Genomic DNA, 16,236 nt, shown 5'->3' with positions numbered 1-16,236 from the left:
AGGCCCCCAAAATATGCCATTTTCACTTCCCATCAAAGAACTGATTTCTTCCTTCCATTTTACTTCTACTTAAAATAAAACCAGTTGAAGAGAGATTTTGGCTAGAGACATTGAAATACACTTTTGGTCTAAGACACAGCTCAAATGTAGAGGGTGATATTCTGGCTCCACTGAAGTCAATGGCAAAACTCTGATTGACTTCAGTGTGGCCAGAATCTCATCCATAATGTTCACACACAGCAGAGAGGCCCCTGATTTGAAAAGTCTCATCTGGCAGTCCCACACCAAGTGAAATGCTCTGAGCTCAACATCTACCTCTGAAGGACAAAATGCCTCAGGCAGAATTCACACATGGGGCCCTATGAAGTCTAGATTTTTCAAAATTGATTCTTAGAACCCTAAATCCTCTCTCACCCATCCATATGAAAACAAAACAGTAAAGTTGTAGAGTAACGTAAACATCTTGCAATAAAATTAAATACAAATAATCATTCAACATCAATTTTTCCAAATAAAAATAATACTTTTCATTTTTATATTTGAGGAGATAAAATCACTTTGCAAACAATAAGCCTTTCATATGACATACCACAGGTAAATATTATGCTACCCATTTTACAAGTTGGTAAATGGAGGCACAAAGAAGTTAAATGACTTATCGAAGGTTACACAGTTAATCAGTGGCAGAGTTGGGGACAGAATCCAAGAGTACCAACTCTCAGTTCCCTACTTTATTCACTGGACATTATTGCCTTACTGCATTCAGAGGTTTTATGTTATACATGCAAGTTATTAACTGGAAAGAAATATCTATCTACTGTAGGAAAAACTATATTTTTTTTATTACACAAACTTAGAAGCAGGTATACATACTGTGACAGGGTGGAGCCAGATGACTACAGGAGAGTAATAGAAGGCAGATATATTAGCCCCAGGCTAAGTAGGTCCTTTTTCCCTGGGTAAGGTAACAGGGAAGGTTCCGGAACAATCAGGAACCTTCTGGAGACAATCAACACAGGCTGATTAGAACACCTGCAGCCAATCAAGAAGCTGCTAGAATCAATTAAGGCAGGCTAATCAGGGCACCTGGGTTTTAAAAAGGAGCTCACTTCAATTTGTGGTGTGCATGTGAGGAGCTGGGAGCAAGAGGCACTAGGAGCTGAGAGAGAGAGAGAGAGAGAGAGAGAATACCGACTGTTGGAGGACTGAGGAGTACAAGCATTATCAGACACCAGGAGGAAAGTCCTAGGCTGAGGATGAAGAAGGTGTTGGGAGGAGGCCATGGGGAAGTAGCCCAGGGAGTGGTACCTGTCGCACAGCTGTTCCAGGAGGCCCTCTAGACAACTGCATTCCACGGGGCCCTGGGCTGGAACCTAGAGTAGAGGGCGGGACTGGGTTCCCCCCAAATCCTCCCAACTCCTGGTCAGACATAGGAGTCGTCGACCTGGATTGTGAATTCAAAAAACGGCCAAGCTGAGGGCTGCCGTGAAGCTCCAAGGCGAGCAAATCTGCCAATAAGCGCAAGACCCTCCAAAGTAGAGCTTGAACTTTATCAAAATACCTTTAAAAAACTGTGTAAAGATCCATCGTTATTTTGATAGCTCTTCCAAACACTACCTCAGTAAACATAATAAAAATATTGTTCTACAAATATAACTACTAGTCACAAGTTTAGGGGTAGGAGACTCCATCTGCCTAGTATAATCAACTTTCAGATGAGTAAACAGCCTTTCAAAATGCTCAGTACAAAACTCCCACTCATTCCTCCTCAGGTGACTTGACCGCCTTAATTACAATGTCTATTACCGTAACCCAAAGCTGGTCCAATCACTTGGCATTCTGCCTAATAAATAAAAATCTGCTTATAATGGATTTATCCTGGGGACATTTCAAATGACTAAGGTAAATGCCAGTACTGAGGAAGCTTATTTAATAAATTCTTACCTTTTCACAGACCTGCTAGTTTTCAGTTGTTTCTGTAAAAACACTGTCTCATACATTTAAAATGAAAAACATTCAGAAGCAACATGAACTACTCTAGATTCCAAAACATTCCCCCCGCCCCCCCAAACCTAGTTCAACAAAAAAAAGCATGGGAATTTTCTTTAGGGTTGAAAACTAGGTTTGTAAAGCATTGGCTCTTGAATTTGAAAAAAAAATTTGGGGGGGGGGGGGGGAGTTTCAAGCTTTGAAAGTGAAACCAAAACATGCAATAACCTTAGAATAGGATGAGCTTGAATGATAAACTAGATGATTTAGGACTAACCGACACCAAAAGTGACAGTCCTGTATTTGCAGTGGAGAGCTACACCGCCCCAGTGGGAGCACAGGAGATGTTGTGCACCAGAGAGGCACTCCCAGAGCTTCCAAGTTACACCCAGGGGAAAAATTTCCTACACATCCTTGAAGAGTGCAGCATAAGTCCTTGAACAGCTCTGCTGGCTGATACAAAAGGGAGGACAGAGTCAGGACTCCAACTATGCCATCACCATCCTCTTGTTCAGCCAGTTGGTCCGAAGGGGGCAACTAAGTAGCATCCCTGATCACAGAGGTTGTGATTTTTGTTTCCTCTGACAAAGGCCACTCCTTATGCCTTCCTCTCCCATTGTGAGTTTTACCCAGGATCTAGGTAAAAAATATGCATCTTACACTGCTAAAGGCACACTGGTATGCATCTTACATTGCTTAATCAACATACAATTGCCTGACCTCCAGCTCCTTTGCACCTCTCCCCCTCTGGGTTCTGGGGGAGGTGGCTGTGACAAGAAAGCCTAGGTTGCCTCTTCTTCAAGGGAAAAGTGAAGGAGTAAAGGATTTAGCAAAGATTTTCAAAAGCTGCTAAAAGAAAAGGAGGACTTGTGGCACCTTGGAGAGTAACAAATTTATTTGAGCATAAATTTTCGTGAGCTACAGCTCTCTTCATCCGACGAAGTGGGCTGTAGCTCATGAAAGCTCATGCTCAAATAAATTTGTTAGTCTCTAAGGTGCCACAAGTATCACATTGCACTGTTTCAACTAGAGCTAGTCAACATTTTCTGCATTTCAGATTTTTAATTTGGGGGGAGCCAAAATATTTTAATGAACATTTGCAACCATTTTTAGTAGCGAGCTCTTCAGTGCTGCCAGAATATGATCCAGCAGCGATTTTTTTCAAGAGAGCGTACAGCCATTCATTGTGGTATGTCGGAGGAGTTTTATATTTCCTAGATTTGTTATTTGTAAAAGGACACTTCTATCATAGCAGCCCATAATAAGCATTTCTTTAAATATAATGTCTCCAGGAAATGTAATTCCCTATCCCAATTATAAAATAAAGTTCCATTGATAGTGAAAACACTACCATTCCCCTCCAAACTGCAGTCTGCATGCTCAGATCTCAACTAGTCTTCAAGATGAGCCAACATGGAGTGTGGGGATTATTTTCACTTTATATGCATGTGTCATGCTGTTACCTTGGTTCTGCCAGTCAGTTTCTTTTTTGTGGGTTGGTAGACAGCACCAAAAGGACTATCTGAGAACAGACTTGCCTACATGCCAGTAAGTCTAATTGCAGGTCTGTCATTCTTGACAGTGTCCCTTTAACAGCATCGTCTTAGCTTGACATTGTATTTATAACTACCCTTAATTACCTCTATTAGGCAGTTTATACTTGGTAAGGTTTGCTTCCTTTCCTGCCCTACAATTTTGTTCATTTTCAGTGTAAACTTTGCCTTCTACTCAAACAATCAAAGCATAAGAAGAAAATATCAACCCACTTACTGAGCCTTGCAGTGATATCTTGAAACAGTATCTCATGTGTGCAAGATTGTGAGACTGCTGTAGACATGTTGATTGTTTTAATCGACTTAGATTCATAGATACTAAGGTCAGAGGGGACCATTCTGATCATCTAGTCCGACCTCCTGCACAGCGCAGGCCACAGAATCTCACCCACCCACTCCTATGAAAAACCTCACCCATGTCTGAGCTATTGAAGTCCTTAAATTCTGGTCTTTCCTCATATTAGATCTCTCAAAATATTTACAAAGACTTTTCCCCCCTCAACTGAACTTCAAGTGGCCTGTCATTTCCAGATGTGTCTCATGGCCCACTTGTTCACAGTATTGTGATGTAAGCAACTTTCCTCTCACTGGGATCCCTCTTGTAAATTTGTGAAAAAGTCTGCTGGAGATTGGCTAATTTCTGTCTCTTAGTCCTTTGGTGTATGCTGTGTGTGATTTGGTTTTCGTTCCTTTTCCATTAGAAGATCCCTTAATAAAATAAAGAATAATTCTACTATAGTCTTATCCTCTCTAATTCTTCACCTCTGTTAGGTTTTACCTTGGCCGAGTGTACACATAGAAAAATATAAAGTTTTATTATAATTTTCCTGATATTTGTTGGAGCTGTTTTTTTCTCTAATCCTGCTCATACCTGCATTACATTTCCTGGATACATTATATTTAAAGAAATGCTTATTATGGGCTGCTATGATAGAAGTGTCCTTTTACAAATAGTAAATCTAGGAAATATAAAACTCCTCCAACATACCACAATGAATGGCTGTATGCTCTCTTGAAAAAAAAAAATCGCTGCTGGGTCATATTCTGGCAGCACTGAAGAGCTTGTTACTAAAAATGGTTGCAAATGTTCATTAAAAATATTTTGGCTCCCCCCAAATTAAAAATCTGAAATTCAGAAAATGTTGACTAGCTTTAGTTGAAACAGTGCAATGTGATACTAAGTGGCAAATAGAGTTGAAGCATTTTAGTGTTATTAAATAATGGATTTAAAATTATAGTGCTAAAGGGGGAAATATTTTGCAGATGACATCATAAGAAAAAAAATAAGGTACAAAAAGGTATACATCCTAAAAAAAATAAAAGTCAAAGCATGTATTAGAAAGTGACACAAAGAACAACAAGATCTTCTAAATTGAAAGGTTTTGCACCATCCTAGAGGTGATAAAGACAATGTATACGATACACTAAGAAGGAATCCTGCCCAAGTGAACAGTATGTATAGATTCTGAGTACTACCATGAAAGAGGTTTTATTTGTTTTGCTTTTTGTTATGAAAGGACCAAAAGATGGGACCCAGAACCTCCATGGCACACTGATGTTGAGAACGCCATGATCCAGCAAGGCTCCATGGTCTTCTCATTTCCAGAGAGAGACCACCACACTGCACTCAGCTGTATCACCAAGGTTAGATTCGGCTGGAACCTCTTCCATGCTGCCTTAGGCCTAGTCTACACTGAGGGGGGGATCGATGCAAGTTATGCAACTTCAGCTACGTGAATAACATAGCTGAAGTCGATGTACTTAGATCTACTTACCGCCGTGTCTTCACAGCAGTAAATCAACTGCTGACGCTCCCCTGTCAACTCTGCCTGCACCTCTCGCTCCAGTGGAGTACCAGAGTCAACGGGAGAGCACTTGGCAGTTGATTTACCGTGTCTTCACTAGATGTGATAAATCGACCCCCACTGGATCGATCGCTCCGGAGGCAAGTGCAGACATGCCCTAAAGACTCCAGATCGTAAGTTTTCATTTTAAACAGAAAGGCACTCTCAAGCTGTTATGGTGGGTGAGAGAGGCTCAAAAACAATGAGCTGAGTGTAACTGATATTGTGATGTCTGCCTGTGTTTTCAGAACCTGAAACAATCATTGAGAGGTGTGACCTGCTCCCTTCATCTCCGTGACCACTATCTCAAGGTGCCCAATGACAACCACTTTGGCTTTTAAAGTATTATTTGTTTCTTGGATCATAAAGACTTGTAAGAAAAGGAATGGGAACAACATTTTATGAAGGGAGGATCATACTGTGAAGAGCTGCACAAGCTATTGTAAGAGATGGCTGGTTCTGGTACCACAAGTCAGTGGGCTTGGGAGAGTACCGCCACTTTCCCCCAGTTCCCAGTCAAGAAGGATTCAAACCCAAGGAGCCTAACAGAGCCCCGGCACCCGCAAGGGGAACCAAGCGCAAGAAGCTCAGTGGAACAGGCCAGCCTCACTGAGGGGAAGAGAAGCATGAGGAGCTCAGTACAGCCCACATGTGCATTCAGACCCTGCTGAGGAGAAGCGAAGTTCAATCAACGCAGATAGCATATGTGGTCATGTTTTGAACATCTGTGCAATCCACTGTGCATGCCATCTCATGTGGGCAGAGCTTATTTTGTGGGCAAAGCTTGGAAGAGCACTTTCCTTCCCCACCACGTCTGACCCCTAGATACTGCTTACACAATTGCCCAATTTTTCCCTTCCACTTCCTATGAGAGTAGGTTTTCATTTCTCCCCAGCTGGGGACTGTGGGCTGCTGAGAAGTTCTGAACATACCAAGTAGGAACTTCACTGGTGGGAGAGAAAGGGATAGTGGTTTTCCCTGTCTGACCGACACCCAGCTAGAGGAATCTTAAATTAGGTAATCCCATCACCACCATCTGGCAGTCAGAAAGGAGGCTGCAGTACCCCACTCCCCATTGTCCCTCACTGCCTCCAAATGAAACAACCAATTTTCCAGTTTATTTAAAGCAGAGGGACCCCAGTCTCTATCCCCATTTCCCCTCCCCTTGCAGCAGCTGCATGGAGTGGAGTTTACTGCACTCCTAAGCTTGCAACAACCTGAGCTGGCACAGGACTTGTATGGATCAAGGCTAGCACCCTAAGGCGGCTGCTTGGAGACTGCAATGCTGAGCTTGTTTCCATAAGCTCACCAGACCAGATCCAGCTGCTCTGCAGCTTGCTCCTCTTATCATCAAGTACGCATTGGCTCTGACCCTCTTCAGATTCAGTCAGACTGGTTTGCAAATAGTTTACAATACAATAAGGTATTGCTGAGCCCAATATTTCTGTGTAAATCAGCCTGTACTGCTTGCTAAGAGGTAAGGGGCTGTTCAACTTGGTAGAAACTAGCTGGGATTAGCTATAAAGCTGCTATCTTTTGGAGAGAAGCTGCCAACCCACAATGGACAATTTAACTCTGCGACGACTTGCTGTGGAGCAATGTTTTCTGTCTGCCAAAGATTTTACCTACCTTGGTGTTTCCATTTCCATAAACAATACCTCTCAAGGCTTGGTTAATTGCAAGCGCAGATTTATGCCTTATTATTGGGGCAGGGGTGCACAGACAATTGGCGGAGGGTGGAAAACTGAAAGAGGGTGGGGAGAAAAGTTAGAGCACTGAAGAGGGAAAAAAAGTTTCCCTACACTTCAATAAGAAAACCTGTGGTGTCAAAACGAAAAGAAGAATCTCTTAACGTTTTCAGGAGGGTCAGCTTGAGATCACCACGACCCTCCCATTCGGCCCATGAACATGTATTCCACTGCTAGACATTTCAACAACCAGTGGCTTAGAGCAGCGGGTCTCATCCTTTCCATACTGTACCACCACTCAACTTATAACAGGAAAATGTCTGGGCCCTCCCACCTTCCTCTAAACATGGAGAAAGAGTAGGGTCACAACCCCTTGAAACCTGTTCTCAGGTCGAGAAGCCCTGGATTAGACAGCTCACAAATATCAAAAAGCTGTTTCTCTGATGCATTTGAAAAACAAAAGCCTTTTTTAAAATCTCGCACCCTGTGCTACACCTCAATGTGTCCAGCCTTATTTGAAGAAAAGTTGCTATTTGCTCCTCTATGTCTTGGGCCCTCAAGCATTTGTAAAAAGTTAAAGAGAAAAAAAAAGTCTCACAGACAAGACTGCACAATAATTATTTTCAGATGGACCAACCACATTGGCTTGAAAACTGAGGGCAACTCTTGGCTATGTCAAAACATATCCTATCAAACCAATTATTTTGAAATTGCATCAATCATATTCAGTAGACAAGGGTTTAAAAATCACAGCCATTTGTACAACATCACTATTACTGAGGAAAGAAACAAAACCCCAGAAGTTTAAACAAAAGTTGTGTAAGCTGTGTGTGATATTAAATTCATGTGAGTGAGCATTTCTAGTTACATGAAATATCCCACAATATCTTCTCAAATTATGTAGAGCTCATTGTTGCTTCCACTGAAGTCAATAGGAATTCTGCCATTGACTTTAATGAGAGCAGGATCAGGCTTCTAAAGAGCAAAGTATTTTGCAACATTTCTTTAAAAAAAAAAAATTCATGGCCAAGTTCTGCTCTCAGATATGCACGAACACCTGTTGTTGTCATCAGGGCACACTGTGTATATGTAACCAAGGAAAGATTTCAGTGACAATTTATTTTTCATCTATCTTAGTCAAAATTGCCTTTTTCAAAGGCTAATGGAAGAAGCTACTGCTATCTGGAATAGATTTCTAAGCAACCATGGACATCTGCTGTACCTTCCGTATGGAAGTCTAGGAGCATGTCGCCGGGATCTTGTGCTACAGCTGATCTCCTGTAGACCACGTGAATTCTTCCTCTCTCTTCTTCCATTTGTTTGCCTCTTTCCAAAGGTTCAATGAAATATTCATCCTTATCAGTTCTTATCATTCCAGCCTGGTGAGGAGGGAGGAGAGGAAGAGCACAAAGTATGTCAAAAATCCATTTTCCTGACTCGATACATTGATAAGCTTCTACTGACATTTTAAAGATGTGTGAAAAGTATTTGTTAGTCTCTAAGGTGCCACAAGTACTCCTTTTCTTTTTGCGAATACAGACTAACACGGCTGCTACTCTGAAAACAGCCAGCAGCTGACCATAACACAGATTACTTCACAGTAAAATAAAAACAAACCTAACTGATTTTATTTGGGCTTTACACAGGATCCAGAATATTTCTAACTACAGAGCATTTTGACCTGTGCATAGACTAGCTCTCATAGGCATTAATGGGAGTCATACATATGTAAACACACACACACACACACACACACACACACACACCAAAATACATGCCTAAGGCACAAGTTTTATAGGAATTCTAGCATTTGTATGTAATGAAAATACAGATATTTATGACTTGAGGAATGCAGTGCCGAGTGTCTTCAATTTGTCTGTGCTCAGCATCCCGCAAGAAGTGCTCAACACCTTACAGGACTGGGCCTTAATTTTACTAGACTACAGTCACCTGGGCACTCCCCCTAAACAACTGCATGCCACTCAACCCCCTAATTATTGATCCCTGTGGATTAACAGGTCATTCAAATCCCTCTCTCTGCATCTTTCTCTTGGGAGGGCTGTGAACTGGACTTTAAAGATGTATGGCTTAACTCTGCTTTCACTGACACTGGTATTAACCGGGACTAAACTTACTGGAACAAGTTACATCAGCATAAAACAGGCAGGTAGGAGCGAAAGGAGATTCAGGTTTATGATCATTTGGCAAAAAGTCATCTTCCGATAACTTAAATGTAAATCATAGCAAGCAATGGAGAGAGAATTAAGCAGTGTAATCAAAGGGAAGACTTTCTTAAAAAAAAAATCCGAGGGAAGAAAAGAAAAAAAAAAAAAAAGAAAAAGCTTTCAAACTTCCTTTAACTCAGAGAGCAGCAGCCTACATTCTGTTTGGCAGAGTGACCGGCCATATGCAGACTATTTGGAGATACCAGTGAAAAAAAAAACAGAGGGATATTCTATTTTGAGCATTCTGCCACCTACTTTTAAAGGCATAATATGAACGCCTATATACAAACGTATGTACCAGGCAAGAAAGTGACTAGAAACAATCATTATGCAACCCATCTTTCTGTAATGTTGTTCAATATTCTCTCCCCTATGGTATGATGTAGTCACTTTGCATCCAAATATCCGAGTTACACAGACATCCAAATGTGGGAATATTGGGCAGGCTGTGCACCCCTCCTTCCAAGTGCAGAGGGGTTCTCTGCCCCTGGATCACAGTGCTTCCTTGGGGAGTAAGGGGTAGAGTGCAAGACAGCCACGTCAGCAGCTCCATCTCCTCTCCCAACTGAACTCAGCACAGTCCTCTCTCCATGTGGGCTGCATTTGCTGTGGGGGATAGGCTCCAGACTAGACAGGGTTCAGGTGGCAGGATGAGAGGGTTAGGAAAAGAATACAGCCCCAAGTACAACCTTTTCTGCCAGCTTGTCGAGCATCCCTCGGAGCTGCGGGGGCTGGTATGTGGGTGACAGGCAAACCCCTAGCTGCATTTCTGAGAGCTCCCCTCTACAAATAAAGCCCCAAATGCTAGGCTTGCACAGAAATGTACAGGTAAGTACAGAAGCAAACAAGCAGCTGAGCAGAATCTCTTATATTATTTCCCAATCAGTCAACGTGGTGCAGCCTTCTTCATCAACTCCAGATATCAGATTAGGATGAAGCGTAACCCAGTATATAATGTGTAACATTGCAGTGATCCAACCATAAAGTCACAGTTATGCATCGCAAGTGTCACATCAGAGTGCAAGAGGAAAGGCATGGTGGCATTCCTAAAATGGTAGAAATAAGCTTTGTCTGAGGCTAACACCTGAGTATGGGCCCCCCCTAGAAAAAGAAATAAGAGTGTGACAAAGCCTTTCACCAGTAAGACATTTCAAACTCTCACGCTGACTAACATGCATTTATTTCAATGCATTATCCTTAGAGTTGCATATTGATTATTCTTCTCCTCTCTTTTCAGAAACCAAAGAAATTCAGTGCAAAAGAGCTTTTCAATGTAACATTCTAGCAGAGGATTTAAATGCATTTGAGCCATGAATTTCAAAGTTATGGCCCTGCCTGTAACCACACTGTACATATACTGTGTGGAATAAGATGAGATTTAGTGCCAGACTTTCGAAAGTGCTCAACACCCACAACTGGGTCCAGATACTCAAAAGATCCTGGTGCATTGAACGGGAGCTGCTGGAAGCTGAACTCTGGGCTGAGCGCCTAACCCCCGGTCCAAGCTGGGCAAAAGGGCCAGAGCAGCATCAAGAGGCTACAAAAGCCCTAGGTCCCACCAGGGATCTGCTTACAAGGCCTGGTGTGAGAAGTGTGTCGGGGCTGGTACATGCATTGAAGATTCTGGATTCCAGGAAGCTTTAAATTAAACAGGCCTCGGGGAGTTACATCAGGTGCCTCTTCAGCCACTGGAGCAGCACAGGATCGAGAAGGCTCAAAGGCAGCCACTCTATATCAGTAATTTTGCAGACCTGCATTGGGACAGAGTTCCAACACCTACCAAAGTTTTGCATTTCAATTCTGAATCATAAGGACACTGTGCATGTTCTGTACAAAATAGAAAAAATTATTTCAACTCGGTCTCAATATGTCAGATGTAAATGATCTGTGAAGGTTTAAAATGCAAAAGTTACAAATTTGAGAAGTCATCAAAAAAATTCCCTCAAAGTGTCATGAACACTTTATCACCTACCACCGCTTTTTTCCTTAGAATTTGAAGAATGGGAGGTGTACTGAAAAGTAGCACTCTTATATCCATAAGAATGTACAGCATGCTGGATCTCCTACTTGATTATCACTGCTATACCTTGAAATCAGTGGGTTTGCCTTTAAACAGCAGTAAGTACTGTCTAAGGTCACCAACCCTCCAGGATTGTCCTGGAGTCTCCAGGAATTAAAGATTAATCTTTAATTAAAGAGGTCATGTGATGAAACCTCCAGGAATACATCCAATCAAAACTGGCAACCCTTATGTCCAGTAGTATCAGGATTGGACCCTATGTTATAAATTATTAGAGAGAAATGTCTAAAGGAAGTGAAAGGTGATATCAATTACAATCATCAATAAAACTTACCTGAAATATCTATGATTTCCAACAGCACTCCTACTGAGCAAAAGTCATTGTGATTTTATTATTTCTTAAAGACAGCTTTAGTTTTCAAAATGCTTTACTGCATGAAGAATATTTACTTCAGTGCATAAGAGTCAGGAGCCAAACCACATATTTTGCCTACATCATTTTTTCAGGAGGGTTTTGAAACAGTTTGACTGAATTCACTTAAATCATAAAATCATCTGTTAACCATAAAAATGAATAAATGATGGTAATACATTCCTTAAATATTATGGAATTTAAGTAACTGTAAATACTACTGTTTCATTTTTCCTTTATTTTTATTATGAGTAGCAGTAATCATTGTGATTTTTAGGTTGGAGTAAGTCAAGTAACATCACAGTTTTTTCCCTTTCATGTGGATAACCAGCATTATTAGATTGGGAATGAACAAGTCCCTTTGCATGTTAATGGTTTATTTTCTTGCCATTTTTCTGGCCAAAAAGTGAGTTTGTGCCTACAGTTGCTATGTTACTGGTGTAAGACCTTATTCTGGCACACAGATTTTGTTTAAATAACCCACTTTTTACAAAGCTGTTTGCCTACAGTTTGAAAGTAGCTGTGTCCCAAAGGCAGCGTGAAGTCCAAAAGGTAACTCTGGCTTCCCTTCCCAGCTTTAAAATGCGTTTTTTTCTTTTCTGTGTTAAGTCTACAAAAAAGAAAGGAGCCCATAATTATATTATTCATAATGTGGGTGCCTTTTTGTACAAGGAATACCAGAATAAGTTGCAAGAATTAAGTGAAATTTCAACTTTTTTTTGTATTTACAGAATATAAACCATGTTTTTAAGACAGACCTACCACAAAAAACCCCAACTCATTTACTGTACCTAATAACACTCCTCTTCACTTAACCTTCTGCCACCCCAGTAACTCTGCTATTTAAAGGGGGGGGAAATGTTCATTTAAAAAAAAAAGTATTACTCTACAGCGAACAGTACCCAAAGCAAGTGTCCAATTTCGTGTAAGCATGCAAAATTAATCTGAGTTGATATTACGAAATGCAAATTGAAACATTATAAACACAGAAACAAAAATGGCATAGGTTCAGGATGACTTGCCATACAAACATACCTAGCAAAGCAGAACAGCAGCTCAATTTAGAAAGCATATTCTACTCTGACTGCATCATCATCAGGCACAAACTGCAGCATACACCAGATTTTCCATAAAAGATGCATAACAGTGTTCTTGCCTAGACATACATCTGGATTGCACACAAATAGTTAATATAGTGTCCCTGATTTAAAGTTAGTAATGCAATCTTAATCAATGAGAATGTTACCTTTTTATTAACAACATTTCCTGGCATTTAATGGCATTCTATGGATGTGTTCCTGATCTAACAGTTAATATTAAATTACAAAGTCACTGAACAACTGGAATGGGTGGCAATAAACACAGAACCTGTTAAGACTTGTATGCATTCCTATCTTAACAGGTTCAGTATCCTGTTTTTATAACTTGATACCGTGTCAGTCCATGGTTGTGTCACAGTATTAGTAATGGGATATAGAGCCTTTCAGCTCTGAATCAGTTTCACATCCATCCTGGGTCAGTAGTAACCAAAAGCCATTACCATCTAATTACCTAGGAGAAATGAGGTCAGAGACTCAATCCAGTTCCACATCAAAAAACATCTTTGCAACCAGCACCCATGCTGGCGACCTCGGCGGAGAGGCTAAGAACTGAATAGCCACCCGCCCGGGAAGGGTGATCATTCCAGAGAAGGTTTGAGGTACATCAATGGAGCCCATTGGAGAAGCTTATATACTGCTGCTGCTGCACTTACTCTGTAGATGAACAAAGGACTTCATTCTCCAGCATTTTCAAGTCCCATGCCAAAGCACTTCAGCCACCTTGACACTAGAGAATTCTGGGACTGCAAGCCTCTGCCTTGCTTGTTGTAACACACCTTGTGCCCACATACAAAAGGACTTGTATCTGTGCACAAGTGTTCTGCATCATGCTAAGGCCCACAGATCCATTCTAATGGTACTTTGGATCACTCGCAGCTTTGGGGACAAAAGCAGACCGGTCATCAATGGCAGCATGGGAAATGTCCACCTCTGAAGTTCGCAACAACTCTGATAGGGCTCCAAATAGAAGTCAGGCTCAATCAGACCTCTCTGTGGCAGAGCCTTTTCTGAGAGAAATTATAGTATTTTACCTTTTAACAATTCATCTGAACAATCTGTCTGCCTCATTCCCAGTCATGTTACTGCATTTGCCTTTTAGAGGATTTTACCCCAAGGCACTGCAGAAGCTGGTGCCGAAAAAGTCAAAGGCCTAAGGAAATGTCTGTCTTCTGCTTCCTCCCCAATACGGAGTCTCTTACTGCAGAACTCAGCCTTCTCTGTGGGCAGAACACAGTTTCACCCTCATGGCCCAGTCCAGGTGAGGTCACTCAAGCCAACCTTCTCTCAGGAAAGCAAGGAGCCAGGCAGGACTAGAGAGTCCAGCTCTGGGGTGGCAGAATCAAGGATTTACTGTTTTTGTAACGGGAATTAAAAAATATTAATTCATTTACCAAATTCACTCAGGGAAATTCTCTGTGTCTCTACAAATTTCAGGTTATATTACAAGAAACAGAATTGAGAGACATGGTATCAAAGAGTACATATCCTAATGTCATCTTGCTGCCTAGCCACTGTGGAGGAACTTGAGAGGAGGTCATGGGATTGCTTCAAACAAAGATGAGGTGCTGCTGCTGGGTTGGAGATGAGCAGATTATATGGAAACCAGGATTAAAAAGGGGGGTGTTTCAGTGTGGTCACCCAAGTTACCCCTCACAAATCAGGGCAGTCGACGACCAATGGGTTATCTGGTCATCATATACAAAAACAAAATGCAGATCTGGGAAAACACATTAGGCTCTATTCTGTGGTAAGGTAACAAGCTAGTTATGGGAGGGGGGAGGGGTCAAGCATACAAAGACCATTTGCACTAACACATCTAGTTGAGATTCCACTGTGGAGCAAAAGGCATAGAAGTTCAGTGCAAGGAGCAGTGAAAAGCCAAAGGGCACATGGCAAAGCCAAAAAAAAAAAAAAAAGCACGTTTTAGGCAACATGGGTGTACGCTTACACATTAGCCATCCATCCATCCATCCCAGAAAAAAATTCAGATGGGTACTGTAGAGTAGCATCCTAAGCACTGATCACAACAAGCTCTGATGTGTGGTTTCTTTTTATATATTCTATGCTATCAAGCACCTATGTCTATCTTTTGCATTTCCCTATTGATTTACCTTTCTAGTCTGATCTTTCTGCCTCTACTGTAGCTCAAAACTGATTTTTTGCTTGTGCCTTTGGGACACTTGTGTGCTTTGCAGCTGGCCCTGCACTGCCCTGAGTCTCACCATTTTGGTACAAACGGGAAGGTATTGCATACAGAAAAGTGGAGCTGATCCATCTGTATACCTCTTTCACACGTCATTCTCCACCTATCCCTTTAAGATATATTCCCCAAAGACTACCAGTATCCTACAACCTGTATGTGCATGTAAACTGCATTATGGTACAGCCAAAGAATCAAAAATCCAAAAGATCCACTTTTGTCTATTAAGGAAAATTAAATTATTAAAATATTGGCAAAGTTCCATGAGGAATTTCAACCTTTAAAACTGCAATGCAAAAGAAGAGGGCTAGGACTTCTGTTATTCTGATGTACTGTACAGTTTACAGTCTGCACTAATTCCTGATCTTCTCCCCTCTTCATACTCCTTTTTCTAACTAAGGCAGAGGTTCTCAAACTGGGGGTTGGGACCCCTCAGGGGGTTGCGAGGTTATTACATAGGGGGTCGTGAGCTGTTAGGCTCCACCCCAAACCCCACTTTGCCTCCAACATTTATAATGGTGTTAAATATTGTATATAAAAAAAGTGTTTTGAATGTATGGGGGGGATGCACTCAGAGGCTTGCTGTGTGAAAGGAATCACCAGTACAAACGTCTGAGAACCCCTGAACTAAGGCATGCCGTGATCAGCCAGCCTCACAGACAGAATGGATTCCCAACCATGCAAGCAGTAGTTACAGAACTCCACAAAAAACAGACTCCCCTCCATGCCAGAACTGTGTGAAGCAGGACATGGTTCCCATGTTTCCCTCTCCCCGATATGCTGGCTGATGAAAACAGGAGCTGATGGGATTTTAAGCAGCACCAAATACATCTGATGAAGTGAGCTGTAGCTCACGAAAGCTTATGCTCAAATAAATTTGTTAGTCTCTAAGGTGCCACAAGTACTCCTTTTCTTTAAGCAGCAACTGTCACTTGCATTGACTAGACAATTATATATGAACCTGATTATTTCCTTCAGGTCTCATACTGACCTATGCTTATTCATACAGATCTGGGGCCTGATTCTCCTCTGACTTTGACCAGCTTTATACTAGTGGAAACTCCACTGGACTTCAGTAGAGTTAACCCTGATCTATGCTGGTGTAAGTGAAAATAGAATCAAGCCCTTAATCTTGAATGAATGTAACTAACCGTCAGAGATGAGACTAAGTGATATTCAGTAATGTTATTACACTAAAATAGATG

The 16,236-nt window shown here is 41.5% G+C and overlaps 1 protein-coding gene across 3 annotated transcripts in view; it reads right to left on the bottom strand.

The window, feature by feature from the left end:
- The window catches only part of ADAMTS3 (ADAM metallopeptidase with thrombospondin type 1 motif 3), a 187,996-nt gene that overhangs the window by 115,023 nt on the left and 56,737 nt on the right, over positions 1 to 16,236 (bottom strand). For all 3 annotated transcript variants that reach the window (XM_038400570.1, XM_043513265.1, XM_038400574.1), the window contains one exon: positions 8,297 to 8,453. In XM_038400570.1, the coding sequence (XP_038256498.1) occupies positions 8,297 to 8,453 (157 nt within the window). The remainder of the gene's footprint in view (positions 1 to 8,296; positions 8,454 to 16,236) is intronic.

The sequence above is a fragment of the Dermochelys coriacea genome, chromosome 4, assembly GCF_009764565.3.
Source record: "Dermochelys coriacea isolate rDerCor1 chromosome 4, rDerCor1.pri.v4, whole genome shotgun sequence".
NCBI classification, from domain to species: Eukaryota; Metazoa; Chordata; order Testudines; family Dermochelyidae; genus Dermochelys; species Dermochelys coriacea.
This window is presented reverse-complemented; position numbering and strand designations above follow the sequence as displayed.